The following is a 20,103-nucleotide window of genomic DNA, read 5'->3' on the forward strand; positions in this document are numbered from 1 at the left end:
GCTTAACATTAAAAAAATTTTTAAATAGAGATTCCTCCCACTCCTTGCTGTTCTTTTGAAAAGAGATGTAGGTAATACCAAAGAAAAATTCAGGGAATACCAACCAACACAGAAATTAACTCTCTACTTCAAAATAAAGATCATTTCATACATTACAGTTTTCTGATAATATTTATGTTTTCCTCAGATAAAGTTTTGCTTTATTTCCTGGATATCTTTCATCAATGAAAATAAATATCTTTCCCATACATCCTTTTTTATTAGTCTGTGACATGCCCTTAAAATATATACATATATTCTTTACTCCTGAAAACTAACAACTAATTTTAGTGGTGATTCACTAATTTCATCAGCCAGAGACTTATCTGGGGGTTACTTCCGAATTATGTCCTCAAGTCCTATATTTTCAGTTGTAACCACAGGAGACTAACACTGACAGACAACCATTATAGTAGCCTGAGGGACTGTAGGCATACTAGGGAGAGAATGCTGTTTTAGGACAGGAAATACCCTTCTATTTCACTTCTGCTCTCTCTTAAACTAACACAGTGTATTGTATACATAGAATAGGCTCTTTAAAAATGTTTATTAACTTGAATTTACAGCTGTGTTTCACACACACACACACACACACACACACACACACACACACGCACGCCTCAACATTGGTCTGCTGGAAATGTGAAGGCAGAAAAAGGAATACACAGAGAGTGACCAGTCATTACAGAAGAGGCTGATAGCAAATGCACCTTGGAAGAAATGATGGATGCTTTAGACTAGCATAGAATGAGGTAAACATTTTCTGACACAATCGAAGTGTTGATTGTTTTTGCTTAATTAAATGTAATTGTTATGAAGCAGTACTAGTAATTACTAATAGTTAATGACAGAAAAGCAAGAAAAGGAGAAAGGCAGAGACAAAGAGAGAGAGAAAGAAGTGGAAAAGTGGAAGGGAGGGAGGGGAAAAGGAAAGAGGGAGGGAAGTAAGGAAGAAGAAAGGGAAGGAGTGGGATAAAAGGAAGGAAGGAAGGAGGAAGGGAAGGAGGAAGAGAGGGAAAAAAGGAGGGAAAGAGGGAGAGAGAAAAGGAGGGAGAAAAAGGGAGAAAAGAAAGAAAGGAAGGAGGGAGGGAAGAAAAAAGAAAGGAAGGGAGGAAGGAAGTTAGAAGAAAGTATAAATAAAACATTTTTTAAATATGCAGAAGGAAACAAAAAGAAATTTGGAAGGAGAACAATTTTATAACTACCTTCTTAAATTTAAGTATAGCTAAAAATAAATGTACTAACAAGTTCAAAGTTTCACATAGGCCCCTTTTGTTACTCTTGGAATATTGAAATGTTTAAGTTTGTTAGTTCATGATGAAAAAAAGAAAAATGCTAAAAGAAAAGCATGATGTGAAACTATCTCAGTTCTCAACCACAGGTGTACAAGATAGGTTTCACAGTGGCGATTATCTAACCAATAACTGATTGCAAAACAAGTACAAAAGTGTTAGGCATCAGTGGAGTTGTGCAAGGTCAAATTATAATAGCTACCTGACCCTCTGTAATATATTGTCATGAAATAGATTTGATGATCTTTTCCAAACTGAAGGAAGAATACAATATGTCACTGGAAAAATTTGCCTATTCCTTTAAGAGCGGAGGAAATAAATTTATATACATACATACACACATATTTATGTGTATGTATATACATATATAAATAAATTCACATATATACTATCTGTATGTATATGCATACATTAGAGTTAGGGAAAGCAGAATTGGAGAGGTGATAGCAGGATTTATTTAGTCTTTGAAATTTAAGAGAAATCTAGATCATAAGCTAATAGACCTAGAGCTGTGAAGGGCCTCAAAGACCTTCGAGGACAGGTTCCTTATTTTAGAGATGAAGATGCACGATTATGAAAGAGGAAGCTGGAAAAAATGTGCAATAAACCAGGTCAGGTACAAAGAGATACAGGTTAGAGAGTTTCCTGTCACTGAAAAACAACTTATTCTGTTTAAAAACAATCTTTTATTCATCTTATCAATATTTTCTTGAAGTTATTTTTTTCTCTTGACTTCTGTGTACTCTTAACTGTTTCCTTTAATATACTGTATAGTATTGATATAGTGACAGTGTTCATATTCTCTCTCTCTCTCTCTCTCTCTCTCTCTCTCTCTCTCTCTCTCTCTCTCTCTCTCTCTCGTGGAAGTCTCTAAGACAAGTCTGGACCAATTTCTCCATCCTGCCTCTGGCAGCAGACTGTAGCATTTCAGATCCTCCACCAAGTCCCGGCTGCTTCAAAGGAAAAACCCTACTTTCTTCAGTTAAGATCATAAGAAATATAGGGGGAGGGGGTCAGCTCTGTTTGGACATAATTACACTTCATCAAAAGAAGCTTTCTTCATCTTCCATGCGTGAAAAGTCTGCAAGCAGTTAAGTCTGTCTTTTTTTTTTTAAATATAAAAATTGCTATTTGGGAAACCAGCCAAAACTCAGAAAGCCAATATAGTAAAACAGTGCACACCCTTTGTTTCTCTTTGAAGTTTCTTAAATAAATATGTTGAGGGTTTACAAAGTACACTATCACTTTGCCATAGTTTCTACTCAGATTGATCAGAGAAAACTTAATGCAGAGTCTATATAATACAAAAGCACTATAAATGAAAACACTACCCTGAATATGAAAAGTAAAATAAAAATTGTGCTGATTCTTTAAATACTAAACTCCATTTCCTCTCTTTTAATAGAAAATAATATTTCACAGAACTCAAATGAGATTAAGGACACACAGGGAGTCCAGCATATTCTTTCGTGTATTTCTTAGAGGAAAGAAATACTGAGTTTTATTTTTAATGTGGAACTGTGGTAGTGATTGAGTCAAAGAGATTTCAAGCCTAATCATTCAGTAGAAAGATAGAACAGCTCTTTTAAAAAAAATAGAGTTAACTTAAACATAATGAAGAAATAACACCTTTAGCTTTGATTCCAGTAGAGAGACCCAGCTTCATTTTATTTCAAATGACCTTTCTGTGACAGTATCTCATTATCATGCATAATTGTTCTTTAAAAAAAAAAGTTTAAAAGTACAACTTCTTGGCCATGTTCCTAGAAAGTAAACTAGAACTACTCATCGGAAACAACCCTTCTTGAATCTCCCTTATCAAGCTTTTACAATAGTAATAATTTGACATCTGATCCAAACTTAAGAGCAGTCAGTTTGGACTTTGTTTAAAAAATAAAACCTCTCATTTCCTATGACCCATTATTCTGTTCCTGCTGTTCCAGAAGGGAATTTATGTTTTTTAAACTGAATTTGCAGCACACAGTGGGGTTGTTTTTTCTTTTCTTACAAGGAGGCTTAAAATGGAAATATTTGCTTAAATAAACAAATAAATACATTAAGCCTAATAGGGAGATGACATATAGGATTGTCTCAGGAGAATCCTGTGAAAACTGAAGAGTTGGTTTCCTTAGAGACATCCTTTCCATCATTAACTCCAATTATGAAGCAGCTGCAAAAAGGCTAAAAGGAAATTATTTTCTATTTGCCATCTTTTAAAAGGCTTCCTACAATTTCAGTATAGATTTCAGATGAGAGGAAATCCTTAAATACCAAAGGGACATTCAGAGTCATGATCATTTATCAGACTCACCAATTCCACAGTCAAGCTGAAATAAAGCAAGTTGGTGCATTAAAGGTTTAACACTCAATCCAATTTTTAAAAATCCTACTACAAAGGTAAACGCCAATCACTGATAGAAGGAATAAGGCAAGTGCATAGAGCTTAACTAGAATGGGACATTTGGGGTTTTGCATTCAAGATGTCAGATTTAGAAAACCCTAAAAATACTCATAGGTCTAGAACAATGATGGGGCTTAGCACTTAGCAAGAAGGATCACAGTTAAAAGAAGGAAGCTACCAGATGGCCTGCTTCCCATTGCTATCACCCATCCAAGATGACCTCCTTCCCATCTCTGACCTGCCTGCTGCTTGTCCTTCTCAGTGCCTTTCTGAGCTGTGGCTTCTCTGTGGCCCCAAGTTTTCTATCCCTCCCCCTAGTGGCTTCCAGAATCTTGGCTCTGAAAGTAGATTTAAGGGTTCATTTTGTGGTCCTTATGCTGAGGAACACTTTGTGCTGCCCCAGGTACAAAAATTGAGAGTTATATCTCTGCTTATGCATTCTTACTTGAGAGAGTAAACAATGACCATACAATTTTACTGTCTTCACAGAATGGGGATTCTTAACCTGGAAAACGAAAATTTTTTTTTTTTAATGTTTTGATAACTCTATTTTAGTATATTGATTTCCTTGCGAATTTTATTCATTTTAAAAGCATTATTCAGGGGCAGCTAGGTGGCACAGTGGATAGAGCACCATCCCTGAAGTTGAGGACCTGAGTTCAAATCTAATCTCAGACATTTAACACTTCCTAGCTATTTGATCCTGGACAAGTCACTTAATCCCAATTGCCTCAGGGAAAAAAAAAAGTGCACTGTTCTGAGAAGACCATAGACTTCCCCATATTACCAAAGGGATCATGATAGAAAAAAATTTAAGACCTCTGGTACAGTCATATTCAAACTCCAGCTTTTAATCTATTATGCTATGACACAATAAGTGAGGAACATATTGACAAATTGCTACAACTTAAGAGCAATTGGGCTTCCATCAAGAAATTAACAATATATATTTTTCTTTCCCCTTTTCCATTCAATGAACTTCATTATCTGACCCTCTAAAACCCTGAACCTGAACCTATGAAAACTCTCATGTGCACAACAAATTTAAAAACAAGGCTTTTTGAAAAAAATTTTCAAATTAAAAAACAAATCCAAAAGATTAAGAGTCAAAAAGATAATAAATGTTACCTGGGTCTTCAAATAAAATATGAGTCACCACCCCCTACCACTGGAGAAAAGGAGGCTGTTGCTTTATTTATTTAAAAAAAAAAGTTTTTATGTGTTTTACTTCAGGATTCTAGTGTTTAAATTCTAATGCCATCCACCATCATCATTATCCCTAGAGCTCACTTTACAGGGTGATTCAAGGTTTGCAAAGTGTTCTACCATACATTCTCTCTTTCAAAGTCTCACCTCTTCCACTCCGGCCCACAAATCTCAAGTCGTTGAATCTTGCTACTTGGTTTTTCATGACAGCAGATGCATTTCGGAGCTCAGCAGAATAATTTTCATCATTACCAGCCATGACGGTGACCACAGTCCCATCTGGTACTTCTCCTAGGGCCACCACCTATAAAGATTAGGAAATGACAAGAACAAAAATAGCGCATCAGGCAAAATCTAAAAGATGTGAGTCATTCTTCTTAACTGTAAGTTTTATCAGGAGCCTGTCCCTGCTGCAGCATAACTGTGGTCCACTGGGATGAAGCTGGTACACCTAAACAAAGGGGCCACTTCAAATACACCGATATTTTGGGATGCACCCACTTCAAAATTGCACTAAAAGAAAGCTTCCTTCATTTCTCTGCTGGTTCTTCAAAGAAGGCATCTATATTTTATTAAATCTCATGCTCAAATCATCGTCAGGAAATATTCCACAAGAGAAAAAAAAAACTAGTGCATACTGCTGGTTTTCCGCAATCCACAAAGGTCTGAGTTATGATCCAATGAGAATCACTGGCTAAAGATGGTCTAGCCTGTTCATCAATTGTCATGGTTCTTAACTGTAATCTTGGACACCTATTAGGTGACCAGGCCATTTTAGCCACTAATTTTGGTTTACTTTCTGATCTTTACATACAGATGATAAAACAAAATTTTAGCAAATACCCATAATAAGCATTACATTGTGCCAGGGACTAAAGAAATCTAACACAGTTTCTGCCCACAAGAAGCTAAGTTAAGATGAAGAAATGAAATGTAGAAACTTTAAAGAATAGCTAATAATACAAGATAATAAGAGATAAGTGTAGGCAGTTAGGTAAAACATTATACAAAGCCTTGCACCTGGAGTCAGGAAGAATTGAATTCAAATTCATCTATCTTGGGATGATTTTTGAGGGCTTTTTGTTTTTCAGCTTTCACCCATGTTTGTATACTCAGCATAATCTATGACTACTCCCTTTTTCTCATCTTCCACATCCATAAAGTCACCAAATCCTATTAATTCATCCTCCATAGAATCTCTCATCTCTGCCCTCCCAGCCCCTCTCCTGTTTCCCACTCCCAATAACCTAATTCATGCACATCACCATCATACCTAGCTCATCCCAATAGTTTAGTGTATATTTACTTATTTTTCCCCTCTAATACATATTGCCACCGCTATATTAATCTTCCTAATTCACAACTCTGAGCACATGACTTAAAAACATGAAAACATTATAGGATTCCCAAAAGCCCACCAATAAAGATCAAACTCAATGCAGAATTAAAGGATCTGACTCCAACCAACCTATAACCTCCTTATCTCACATTAAAATTCATGCACTTTTTGTACCCATCATGCTTCAAACATCTAATTGCTTTAGCCTCCCCTCAGCTTTACTCTCAGTATCTCTGTGCTAAGGATGATTTTTCCCTTCCCCCAATCCTAACCACCCTTAAAAGGCCCAGCTCAGTTTCTACCTCTTCCATGAAGCTTATCTTGATTTGCCCACTGAAAAGGGATCTCTCCTTCCAATAAATCTTTATAATACTTTATTTATGCCTCTTTTAGATACTTCCTACATTCTATTTCGTATTACCCTTGTTCCTAGAGACCTTATATTTCTATTAATTTTTTTTTTTACTTTGAAGGTAGGAATTAGGTCTTATTTATCTTTTTGTCTCCCTAAGTCCCTAGTAGACTTATTTGAACATAGTATATTAAGAAATGATTACTGAATGAATATAGAAGAATGTTAATAAGTCCAAATTCATGGATTCCATATGGTATCAATTAGTTTGCTCTGTTCTTTGACTATAGATTATATTCTTAATCCTAACTTTACAGATGTGAGTCCTTAATCAAATGAAGGACAGAGTAGATGGATTAGTAGTACTTATCCTTTAGAACAATGATTCTTTCTTGGACCCCCTATCCATGGATAGATTTCAGAGGTTTCATTTTTAATATTTTGAAAACTGTATTTCAAAATAATTGATTTCCTTCATAATATTTCCTTTGTAATCATATGTATTTTACTTTGTATATTTAAAAATATTATTCTAGGAAGCGATCTGTATGCTTCAAAAAACCTATCAAAAGGTCTATGACAAAAAAAAATTCAGAACCCCTTCTCCAGACAGAATCAAAAGTATCTTTTTCATGTGCACATTTTTTAAAAAGACTGCATAATCTACTATCAAGTCCTACTACTGGGAAATATCACAGTTCTATTTCATTTCTCTTAACTCTTCCCCCAATTCTAGTCCAGATTCTGTTAACACATTGAAATTATTTCAATCTTTTTTTCGGAGGGCTTCCAGACAGTCTCACTGAAATTGTCCAATATTCTTCTGCTAAATTAAATACCAACAAGTGCCATCTGTGGCATGAGTGACTTGCATGATAACTTATTCATATAAATTTAGTACAGATCTATTCATATCTATAGACTGGCTCCCCACTACTTAGAATAGGCTCTGATCTAGAGGATTCAAGGCTCTAAAGCATCCAATCTTCTCTGGCTTCTTCCTTTTACCTGCACTTACCTGCACGAAACCTATCTTGCTTACTAATTCCTAAACTAGTTTGCTCATTTCTCACTTGCACAAACTACTCATCATGCTTGGAAGACTTTATTCTCTCTTTTCTAGTATTTTAGAATTCAAGTCATAATCCATGTCCTCTTAAAACCGTCCTTCATTAAGCTATAACCTTGAAATAACTCACTGACTTCAAATTATCCTCACTTAAATGTGCATAAATTAATGGTTTCCATTCCCCTCTGAGAGCCATGTAATTGACAAATTGAATTGACAAATAATTAATTAATCAATAAGTATGTATTTGGTGAGGGAGATAAGTTAGGGTAAAGTGATTTGCCAGAGTCACACAGCTAGTAAATTTCTAAGTCCACAATTGAATTCAGGTCCTCCTGACTCTAGGCCAGGTGCTCGATCCACTGAGACTCCTGCTTCTCAACAAACCTCTATTAAGCACCTTCTGTATGCCTGGTAGTAGAGATACTGGGGAATAAAAAAAAACAAAAATTAAGCAGATTTTTTCCCTCAAAAAGGTTTAATTCTGTTGAGGGAAACAATAAGCACACAGAAAGAAAAGTAAATACAAAAGACATAAAAGGTACTTTCATTTCACAGCTGGGATGAACCAGCTTCCTGTGGAAGATGGTGCTGGAACTGAATTTTGAAGAAAGCTAAGGATGATAATAGGCAGAAGTGACGAAGGAGTATTTTTAGGAATGAGAGCCACTTTCTGCAAAGGCATAGAAAAAAGAGATTCAGAGTTATATGTGAGAACAGGAATTAGGTGAGTTTGGTTAAAATGTTGAGTGTATAAAAGGTAGTAATGTACAATAACTCAGAAAAGGTAAACGAGTCAGATTAAAAAGACAAATAGAGAAAACTGTATTTTAACTTAGATAAAATAACTAGAATACACAGCTTTTGAAACAGGGAAGGGACCCATGTTTTAAAAATACTGACAGTGTCTATGTGCAAAAAGGAATGTGGAGAGACTTGAAATAGGGAGACCAATAAGAAGCTGACTGCAATAGTCTATATAAAAGGTTATAAGAGCCTGAACTGGGTGGGGATCAGGAGACCCATAAATAGAAAGAAGGGGACAAGTAGAAGAGATGTTATACAATCAGAATCAACAGAACTAATTAGAAATATGAGATGAGGAACAGTACTTAAGAATGACTCTAAGGTTTTGAACTTTGATAACAAAAAGGATGGTGATACTATCAAAAGAAATAAGAATGTTAGGAAGAAGGGAAAGCATGAAGAGATAATGATGGGGACTAATTAAGACATTCTGAGTATGATGCCTTTGAAATTGGAAGTGTACAAAGGTGATATGTGACCAGAACTCAGGAGAGAAATTAAGGTTGGATATGGGAGTCATCTCATAGAAATGATCATCAAATCCAAGGGAGTTAGTCAATTCAGTCAAGATTTCACCAAGATATTAGTGATTTATTAAGCACTTATTAGGGACAAGACAATTTATTAAGAACTAGGGATACAAACAGAGATGAGATAGGTCCCTACTCTTAAGCATTGAATAGGAAGGAGGTTAGATTAAACAACCAACCAAAAAACTATGATACAAGAGAGAAGGAAAAAGCGGCTGTATTTGAAACTAAAGTTCCTGGAATGGAATCTGTTATTTACTGTATCACCATAGGCCAGAGGTTACTTAACCTCTTGAGAACTCAAAATCTTCATCTGTAAAATGAGGATTGAACAGAAAAATCTCTAATCTAATCTCCCTTCCAATTCTTAATCTTATAATGCTATAAGACATTAATTGCTGATGATGTTACATAGTTTATAGGCAGGGGATATTAGGAAAGGCTTCTTGAATGAGTTTAGACAATGTGAATTGTGCCTTGAAGGGTGGTGGGGACATTGAAGATGGTGGGGACCAGGGAGCCAATGCCAGGCATGGAGGACAAAGACTGGGAGATGAGAGACATGGGAGGGAAATGTCCTACAACAAATTCCAGAAGAAGGGTATCTTTTCTATAGTTAACAATCCCAGCCAATGACTCCTCTTGGACTGTTGCCAAGAACTATATAGTGAAGCATCAGAATCAACAATGTCCTTCCTTTTTTCTGGCTGTCCCTTATTGGAAGACCATTGATGACATTTTATTCTTTAACTTAGAAAGCACAAATACATGCAGACTTTATTTACATGCATCCTATGGGTGTCTTATTATGTGAGAACATAAATCCTATTTGTGTTTGTGTGATTTACACTCCACTAAATGGTCTGACAGCAGATGGTCTTCCAAAAATGCATGCACCTTTCTGGTGCCAAATAAGGCTTTCGATTCTCCCTAGGCACTCAAACTTTTGGCACTGCTACTCCCACCAAGGACACAGGAGTGATAACTGCTGGCACCATCTTTTCCCTAATTTGTAGACACGACGCCAAGCATCTTGCGATGTCCAGAGGAGAGCTGACTACATTTTTCAGTTTTCATTTGAATGTTTGGCATCCTGCAGATACTACTTGGGTGGTGTTTGATTTAATACTCTGTGGTTTTCTTGGTTAGAGGGACAGGGATAAAAGCTTGATTTGTGATTTCACTGATAGACAGGACTCCCAAGTGAGGAAATTTCATCTTCAAAGGCAAGTCAGTACCTACCTACTCTGTAAATTCATAATCTTATAGAACTGAGAATATAAATGACTTGCCAGCTATGCCACAGGTAAGACTTGAACCTAGTCTTCCTAGCTTCAAGGATGGTTCTGTCTACCAAATCCCACTGCTTCTCTTTGTCCTTCAGATAGCAAATTGCATTTGTAACTAATAAAAGTACTGCCACTTTTGTTAGTTACAAATGCAATTTTCTACCTATGGAGAAAAGAAAAAGTGTGAAGAGTGTTTAGTATTATGGATCAAAACGTTGGAATTTTAATTCCAGTTTCTGCAGATGACTTGTTATGGTACCTCAGGCAAGTAGTTAATCTTTAGGGGCCTCAGTTTTTCAACCTATAAAATGGGAATAGTAAAACATTCTCTCCATCTATTAGGGATTAATAAAATAACATCTGTAAAATGTTTTGACTCCTTAGAAGAAGATGCTATATAAATACAGAGAGGATAATTATGACATTGCACTCTGGCTAAGACTTGGAGGGCTAATGTTGTATTCTAACCAAAGTCCAATTTGCACTAAATATAGCCTCTTGGTATAAACCATCCCTTGAGGCTTCAACTTGGTATGTTATTCTTTGCTCTATATCCTGGGATAGTCTATAGCGTTGTTGAGAGGTATGGAATGGCTGCTGGGTTTCACCCCAGACCTGGCTGCATTTCAGAGGGACATAAAGTAATTTCCCCAAATATAAGGTTTTTCAATAACTCTGAGACATTATTATTATACTGCATATTTTTAACATAATGGATTTTTTTAGTTAGAATAGGAAAATTGATTCAATATGGGAATATATAAAAGTAAGGATTCCCTAACAGTAATATACATAAATTCATTTTGCTTTGCCTAACCATTATAATAATGACCACATTAATCATTGGTAAGATTTATATTGTTTTGTACAAAACAAATAACATAATCAAATTTTAAGTCTCTACCTAAAATACATCTAAAATAAGGCATCTTTGCCTGAAAACTGCCAACTAATATGATTTACTGCAGAGTTTTCCCTATACGCCTAAATTTAGATTAATGGTCAACTGTATTGTCTGTACTAGTAATTGTGGTATCAGATCAAGAGGCCATCTAATTCTTTCCTCAAGAATTTTAAACGAATATTTGACTTTATATAAGTCCAACATGTTAATGTGTGTACATATATACGTATGTATACATACATATATATGTACACATATACACTTTCTTTTTTTCAAAGCAGTACATCTAACTTTAAAGATAAATAAACTTCTCTCTTGACCCTCTCAACTATTTGAGTTACTAATTCATTGAAAAGCAAAAAAAAAAAAAATCTATTAAGCATTTTAACTGCACCCACTCTGAGTCATCAGAATGTATTCTGATGGATGGATTAAAGCAACTCTTTCATTAGTTAAAAGTAACTATGGAGCCCGAGCTTGTCCTACAATTCTGCTAGTCAATTAGTTAGTGAGAAATATTATCTAAAAACGCTCCTGTGGGACAAAGATAGTCTCGAATCAAAAATTTTATGATGAATAAAATGTTTTAAAGAGTCAAGCCCACAAATGAAGGGCAAAGAAGGGAAATGATATTCTGTCACAGGGATTCTAAGAAAGACTTACCTTTGTCCTTAGCTCATCTCAAGGTAACAAGATGCTGAGATTAAGTGACAAAGAGCCTAAACACATTTAAGGTGAAAGAAGGTTGCCCTCCATTTACTAGACTGAAATTCATCATGGAATTCTATGAATGAAACTGTAAATTCCTTCAGGTAAAAGAAATAATGACTGAGGGACTAGCCTAAGCCCTTACTTTTTTTTTTTTTTTTTTGTAAATGGCTATTCATCCAGAGTTATATAGTATTAACAAATGAAAGTAAAAATTGTCCATGACATTTCCATGATGAGATTGCTGCTTTTATCTAATCAATTACTCTTTCTGGTCCACATCATTTGGCACAGTGTGCTGGTAACAATGTTGAAATGCAGTTATTAAACAACACAGAAACAGACTGAGTCCCGTTAGTTGTAGCCTGCGTAGTTTAGAACATGAATTACTGGTACTAGAAATATTCTAATGAAATCAAGGGCTTTATTTGAATAGCAATGGTTTCAAAATAATTTAAAGCAAAATACTTGAAAGCTTTCACAAATGTTCCAGCTACTTTCAAAGTTCAGGCCTAGAATTTAGGGACAGCCAACTGAATTCCAGAAATAAAAAGTAAAACAAACATGATGTACTACTTTATAACTTTAAAAATGCATTTCACAGAGTAGAATAATTTTATGGAAAAGATTTTGATTCAAGTTGGCAATGGATATGGCAGGCATCAACTCAAGTAAAAATGTCTAAAGATCGGCAATCTGGAATTTTAAAAGCATTATCTTGGTAGTAAGGCCAAGTTGGGGGCAGGGGTAGAGAACTATATTATATATCTAAAATAGCTATTTTTCAAATGTCCTTTTTTGTCATTTAAAAATATTTATTTTCCTCACTATCCAAAAGGACTATTTTCTTATCTTATCAATAAGACACATTTATTTATCCAAATTTAAACTATTAGCCCACAAAAATAACACAAATATAGTTCATTTAAAGACAGAAATACAAAAGATTTCTTCTGTGACTCTATAGCTTAAAATTTACTATAAATTTATGTAACTTTTACAATTCACATATGTTTTAATAAACTATATTTAGGTATAATGAGATCTGAAGGGCCTGAATATGTACGAATGCAAATGTTCAGGAAAAATACAACAGAATAGCATCAGGTGTAGCTTTTAGAGATAAAAAGAGTATCCAGTCAAGCTGAAAAATGATTTTGAAATGGAAATGCTTCAGTTATTTTGAAACTGTCTTTTTAAAGAAATACTGAAAGGCATCATCTAAAATGTTAAGTTAGCTATGTGTAATATATTATATCTAAAAGTGTCTTTGCTACCTTGAATTTTCTGGAAAAGCATTTTAATGAGAACATTAAAAATATCTCATGTACTCTAACACAAAACAGCAAAACACACTTGTACTACTTTGTATATAAAAAATACATCTGGAATTAGAGTTTCTACATTGTACTTCAGCTTGAAGCTATCTAGAAAAGCTGAGCAATGAATTCTGAAAATAGGGTTTAGAATGGAACCGCTGACAGACCATAATGATGTGACTGACGACTAATTTAAAGTGTTTGTTTGCTCTCTGTTATTTCTGCATAGCATTAACTAATAGGATGAATTTGGAAGTTACTTTTTCATTATTAGTATTATAGAGGATAACAAAAGGCCCTGAACTAATAAGTCATACTATTTTAAACTTTCAGTAAGATGGCCCAGAAAGTAAAGTTAAAAATATTTCCTTGACACCTGGGCTGACTGAACATTTCAAAACTGCAAGTTTGGTTAAAAAAAAAAAAAAAAAAAAAAAAAAAAGACCCTTCCCGTATACTGATAAATAGCCTATGTCTTCTTGGTTTTTGCCGACTGGTCTTGTTTTTTATTATGTATTATTAATCCACTTAAATTTTGAAAATATTATGATGATTGTCCCCCAAAAGTCCTTGATTCATATGCATGTTAAGAATCATTGTCAGTATCACTTTTTAAGTGACATCCCACCTTAATATATGAAGACTGAGTCCACAGTACTTTCCTACAAGTACATTTTTGATTAAAAAAAAAATAAATGATTTATTGTATTAAAAAACAATTCATAGTACAGGAATATATGAAATTCATATTTCCTTGCAAATACTACTACCAAATTGTTATCTTCAAAGAAATTGCCTCATTTTAGGACTCCAAAGTTCCTATCTCATCACAGGTAAATACTGCCATACAAAAAAACTATATTGCAATGTCTCCTGCAATAAACTTTGTTCTTCTCTGAATGACTAGGTATGCATGAACATTTTTTGGCAAAATTTTGGATGCTTCCCAATACCTGAATATCTGGCCTCTATTGGACCAAACATCCACATTTTGGGCAAAAAATGCTGTTTATATTTTCTATCCCTTAAATTCACAGGAGGGAAGATATGAAGAGAAGGGATGATTTTTTTTTAGAGTAATTCAATTTAGTACTGGTACTGTTGTCTGTAAATTCAACTTACTATTTAAGAGTATCCCATCAACTAAAAAAAAAAGTTCATAATTAACTATATCACTGGACAACAAGTATGATAATAGCACAAAGTTGTAGTTATATGTAACTAATAAATAAACGAAGGGGGATTTTTGGAGGGGATATCATCACATTCAGTAAAAAAAAAAAGTTTTCTAAGTAAAATGATTACCTGTGGTTTTCTACTACTGAGGGGTTCAAATACTTATCTTTTAAATTATGTCATTTCTATGTTGGAAAAAAGCTATTTTTTTCAAAATATACATTCACACATATCATATCAGCATAAAGCTGCATGAGGTAATAGCTTGAAATTAATTTACCATCTCTGATCTTTCATTCAGCATACCAAACTCTTTATAGAACTCCAAATATAAGAACAATCTGGTCAAACATCCAGATGTTTCTAAATGTGGAGATTTCTGGCATCAGAGAGCATATGTAGCCTAATCACTAGACTTTCAAAGTTTTACATCAGATGCTTAATGCTATGCAGCTATTACTCATCTTTTTATTGTATATTTCCAATAAATTTAAATTTTACATCTATTTAACATGTTCCCTTCAATATTATTGAAAATTCTGGGGCATGGGTAAAATGAGTCTTTTAATCACCTTTTAAATTGGTAGATTAAATACCAAGTGTCCACAAATTTTCCAAGATATCTATTTTTCAGAACATAAAATGCTAATCATTAAAAATGAGTAGTTAATAAGGGAAGATGGCAAAGACTAAAAAAACATTTCATGAGTCAGTTACAAAGTGAAACTTGCCCCAGAGTACAGCATCCCTTTCCCATAATGCTCATTCCGATTTCTGTACTGATACTAACTTAATATAAAAATCTATCTAGATAACCAGTGCTTTTAATTGACCTGGAATTTTCTTTCTTTCTACTTCCACCCACACACTGAATTGTTGAGTGGGGGAAAAGTGATCAAGGACTAGTAGCTGCGATTGGCCTGTGGGAGTTTTGGCATCAGCCCCAACATAGGAATAACTGGCATAACCTCCTCCCTTTTTTCATTCCCGGAACTTTCTTTACTTACCCTGATCTCTATTGACAGTACCAACCCAAGGACCCCAAGTCCAACCTGCGCAAGTTCTGCTAATGAGGGGTGGGGAAGATTGGTATAGCTTTTTTGGGGGGAAATGCCTTCCTCTAGCTTACATTTTGGTTTTGCAACTCAGAAATCTAGGCCTCAGGGGTGACAACATTTGTTTTCTCTTTCAGGATCTCCCCTTTATCTCCAACAAGTCCTTAGGTTATCCCACTAACTGGGAAGGTACTTCGTTCCTGCCTCCACAGTATCTGGGCAGCCCCTGCTTGTCCCGGAGCCTTCATCTGGGCTGCTCCTCTCCGTGTTGCAACAGGCTGGGGACCACACACTCCTCAACCTGACAGGGTGCTTTCCCGAACCTAAACTCACCCCTAGAACTGACAGTCTAACCCAGATAACGGTATTTGTTAGGAGAAGTACTGGAAGGACCTGAGGAAAACGGAGAGAGGACAGATTGTGAAAGCAGGGAACTCAGGCTTTTCCCGCTGTTGCCGGGTCCAGTCCCCCCACCTCTTACCAAACCCGTACTTCTTCCCGCAAAAAGGTGAGGGGCTGCTAACATAACATTGTTCCCACTGCTTGTTAGAACTGAGAGCATTATGTAATGAGAAAATGTAAATGAGGAGCAAAGAGGGGCAAAGTTATTTTTTAAAAGCTAAACCAAGTTTTGTTCCAGACTTTTAAAGTTAGAAGTAGAATTTTCAAGTGACTACTCACCCTCCACCCTACCCCACCCCCCATCTTTCCCGGATTGAGGTCTAATTAGGGAAAGAGGTAAATGGGGCGCGAGTGGGTGAAGGTTCCGTAAGTGAAGATCTTGCATAAATGGGACTCACTACGGACCAAAGCGGGCGGAGACCCGGCACACATATACCTTCTCTGGGGGCTAGATTTTTGCTCTTCCTCAGCCCAGAAGCACCTCAGAAAGCTCCTCTCCCCTCGCTCTCCCTTTTCCCTCTAGAACCCACCCGAAGCCAGGAACTTTTCTGGTCAACAGTGGGCAGCCTGCAACAGCCGCCCCGCCTTTCTTTTCCCAGCCCCGTGGACCGAACTAAACCGGTCGCAGGTCTAGAAAGCCGGCACTCTCAGCCTCCCCGTACCTTCGGGCGGGCTTGCCCTGCAGCTACTCTCCCGGCAGTCCTCCCGCCCACCGAGTCCCGCTCCAGCTCCACTAAAGCTCCCGGGGTAACCCTGGGTCTGACTGCTCTCGGTCCGAGTCGCTGGGCGTCCCCAGAGAGCCCGGCCCCGAGAGCGATGTGCCCCGGAGCCTCCCTGGCATGAGAGATGGCACGGAAAGCAGGAGGCGAAAAAGGGAGCTCCCTCCTAGCGGCTCGGGTCCCTAGTTTTCCTTAACTCACATAAGAAAAGCTACGAAAACTCTGCTGGGGGAAGAGGGGGAAGCCAAATGGAGCGCGTGCCCCCCGCCGCCACTGGTGCGGCCCCAGCTGGACGGGTCGGGGCGAGGGAAGGGAGCAGTCGGAACTGAGGAGTGGGGGAGCAGTTGGAGGACCGAGGAGGTTACGAGCGGAACTGTAAGAGGGCATCGTTCCCGGGGCGTCGGGAGGGTTAAGGCGGAGAACGAAGGAAGGCTGGCGGTGGTCGGGGTTAGAAGAAAGTGACCGGGGAGCTGAGGGATAGAACGAGGCAGTGAGCAGGACCGCTGCTAAGAATGAGGGGCGCTTGGGAAGGCAGAAGTCTAAGAAGAAGAGTAGCCGGGGCGGGGAGCGCAGGTCGGCAGGGTGATTTGGGGGGCACCGAACTACCCTCCGGAGGAGAGAAGAAAGCGGGGCTGGGCTGAGGGAAAGGGGATCGAAAAAGCAGCCGCCCGCAGCTAGAGGCACCCTGCCCTTTCTAAATGTGGGTCCGAAGAAAGGTACAAATGGGGGGAGGGCCATGACAGACCCCCACTAAAGATGGGGCCGTCGGAGCCCTTGGGGAAGGCGCTCGGGGCACACTCCCCTACGTTACATTAGTACTGAGAGAAGACATTGCCCCCTTGCTCCGGGGGGCCGCTTCCTCACACACGCACTGGCACGCGCACACCGCAGCCCGGGGATGGGAAATGCGGCGGCTGCGCTGCGGCCGAGCGGAGGGTGGATGCAGGGGTCAGGAGGGCAGGGCAGCGGCGCGAGCCGGCAGCCCCTTCCTTACCTTGAACGCCACGGGCAGAGTCTTGTTACAGCGCCAGTGAGAGGGCAGGACGGAGCACAGGAAGTTGGGGCTGTCCGTGCGGACGAGTTCGGCCGGGTGGTCCGCGATGATCTCCACCATGGTGCGATTGTCGTGCGGCGGACGCAGCCTGGGCACCGCCGCCGCCGCAGCCGCCGCCGCAGCAGCAGCAGCAGCCGCCGCCGCCGCCGCCGCCGCCGCAGCCTCCTGCTGCTGCTGCTGCTGTTGCTGCTGCTGCTGTTGCTGCTGCTGCTGCTGGGCAGCCACTACCGGACTCACGTCGCTCATCTTGCCGGGTTGCAGGCTGCTGGAGGGGGGGCTGAACCGCCGACTGGTGCTCGGATCTACGGGAATACGCATCACAACAGCCACAAGTTAGCGAAGTGGCCGGGGGGAGGGGAAGCCGGGTGAAAAAGAAGGGAGAAAAGGAAACGAGGAGGGAGAGAACGAGGGGGGGGGGAGAAATAAGGGGTGTAGGCGATGGGGTGGAGGAGATAAACGAGATCAAGTTCGATGGTGGCAAAGGCCAAGAAGAGTCTGACACTCGGCGGGGGTGGGATGGGGTAGGGGGGTGGAGGTGCTGATCAGTTCGGATTGGCGGGGTGGGGAGAAGAAGACGAGCAGATCTTTTCCGGAGTCTTGGAAAAACCGAGAGTGGCAGCCGAGAAGGGGCGCGGGTGTGTGTGTGGCGGCTGAGGGGGGGAGCTTGTGGTTGAAGCGGGTTTAAATGGGGTCCCCTCGGACGCCTGAGTCTCCCCTGAGCCCCCCCCTTTCCTAAAGTCCGGTTCAGAGAACGGCTTCTTCAGCAGCGCCCGCTGGAAGCAGCATAGCCCCGGGACTGCCTGCTGCCGCTGCTGCGGCCGCCGCTCTTCCCACAGCTGCCCAGCTGCAGCCTTCTCCTCCGCCTCCGCCTCCTCCTCCTCTTCCTTCGCCGCCGCCTCCTGTTGCCGCTGCCGCAGATGCTCCCCCCTTGTGTTCTAGCTCGCTCAGATTACGGCTGCTGCTGCCGCCGCCGCCGCTGGCTACCCTTTGCAGCTTCAAGGCTCGGCTCTCTCTCCTTCTCCCCCCTCCTCTTCTCTCTCGCTTACCACCTCCTCCTTGCAACTACTTCTGCTTCTAAGTGCAAGAGTTTTGTTTTGTTTTTTTCCCTTCTGATTTTCAAGGTGCTAGGAGGTAAATTGAGTCGCAGCCAGTCTGTAGGCTTAACTTTGTATTGTTGCTGTACTGCTGCAGTCCACCAGCGGGGGAGAAGCACTGAGGAAGACAGTCTGTCTGTCTGTGCCGCAGGTTCGGAGCACCGTGCTGCTCGGGTGTCCGTATAAGTGAGAATGGCTCGCAGAATACAGAGGGATTTCCCCTCTATTTGTCCTCCTCCTTTTCCTTTTCTGTGTCCCCTAAAAGACCGGGGAACGCTTTCCTAAGTGTACTTATAAAGACCAAGAATCCATAGCTTGATCCGACAGCAGTAAACTTTTCGTTTTTCTCCAAGCGTCTCGGCCGACTTCTTAATTTTGTCTCTCTTCACCCCCGTCACCCCACCCCACCCCCACTACGACCAAAAAGGCTTGAGGGAGAAAAAAAAAAGTTCTTATTTATTTGTTTTTAAAGCGGAAAAGGGGTTGAAATACTGGTCAAAAGAATAATTAAAAGAGAAAAAAAGCGTGACTGATGACAGAGTATAAGAAATAAACTTTTTTTTTTCTTACACACTCAACCTTGTGACTGCCAAAGAAGAAGGAAGGATTAAAAACAGTTGGAAAACTGTCAGCTTGGTGGTTAAAATAGGATGCAAAAAATGGGGAGCACGCAAGTAGGCAGTTCACGTTGCCTTTCAGCCCCTTAATTTTAAGTCTAAAACTCAAAATTCTCTCCCTCCCAATAATTTTCTCTCCCCCGACTAAAGTGTGTATAATTTATTTGTAAATCAGAGTGGGGGAGCTACTTTGGATCCCCCAAAAAGTGGTCGAAAGGATGAAGAAGCGAGAAAAAATGCCCCAGTTTTTGTCCTAAAATGTGGTTTTTGGAGGCTGGGATTTCTAATGATTAGGTTTTTGTGGTTTATATAGACAGGACTCTGGCTAAGGCGATCATTATGCTGATGAGAGTCTGAAGCACGTGGGTGTCTCCAGCCAGCCCTCATACTCTGTAGCCTTCAAAATAAATACAGCAATGTGCTTCGCCCACAGAAGGGGTGGGAGGATAGTGAGGGGGGCAGAATCTGTAGGAATCAATTTCACCCACAGGAAGGGGGGAGGACCGTTTTCTCCATTTGCTGGTTACTGCTGCTCTCCCTATTTTTCGTGAACTTTTTTTTTAACCCCCAACAACTTGAAGATCTTGTTTTTCACAGAATGAATATCACGAGTTGCCAAAGGAGTTTCAAAGACTCCAAGTAAGGTTCCGACACAGTATACAACATATTCTTAAGTGAATGAAAATTCTAAAACATTCCTTAAACTTTTTAGATAGTAAAAAAAAAAAAAA

At 39.2% G+C, this 20,103-nt stretch overlaps 1 protein-coding gene across 1 annotated transcript in view; it reads right to left on the bottom strand.

Moving 5' to 3' along the window:
• Positions 1-20,103, bottom strand: part of RUNX2 (RUNX family transcription factor 2) — a 256,627-nt gene that overhangs the window by 147,303 nt on the left and 89,221 nt on the right. The window contains exons 2-3 of the mRNA XM_074310757.1: positions 17,602-17,963; positions 5,086-5,242 (exon numbers count right to left, since the gene is read on the bottom strand). Coding sequence (XP_074166858.1) covers positions 5,086-5,242; positions 17,602-17,963 — 519 coding nt within the window. The remainder of the gene's footprint in view (positions 1-5,085; positions 5,243-17,601; positions 17,964-20,103) is intronic.

The sequence above is a fragment of the Sminthopsis crassicaudata genome, chromosome 4, assembly GCF_048593235.1.
Source record: "Sminthopsis crassicaudata isolate SCR6 chromosome 4, ASM4859323v1, whole genome shotgun sequence".
Classification (NCBI taxonomy): domain Eukaryota; kingdom Metazoa; phylum Chordata; class Mammalia; order Dasyuromorphia; family Dasyuridae; genus Sminthopsis; species Sminthopsis crassicaudata.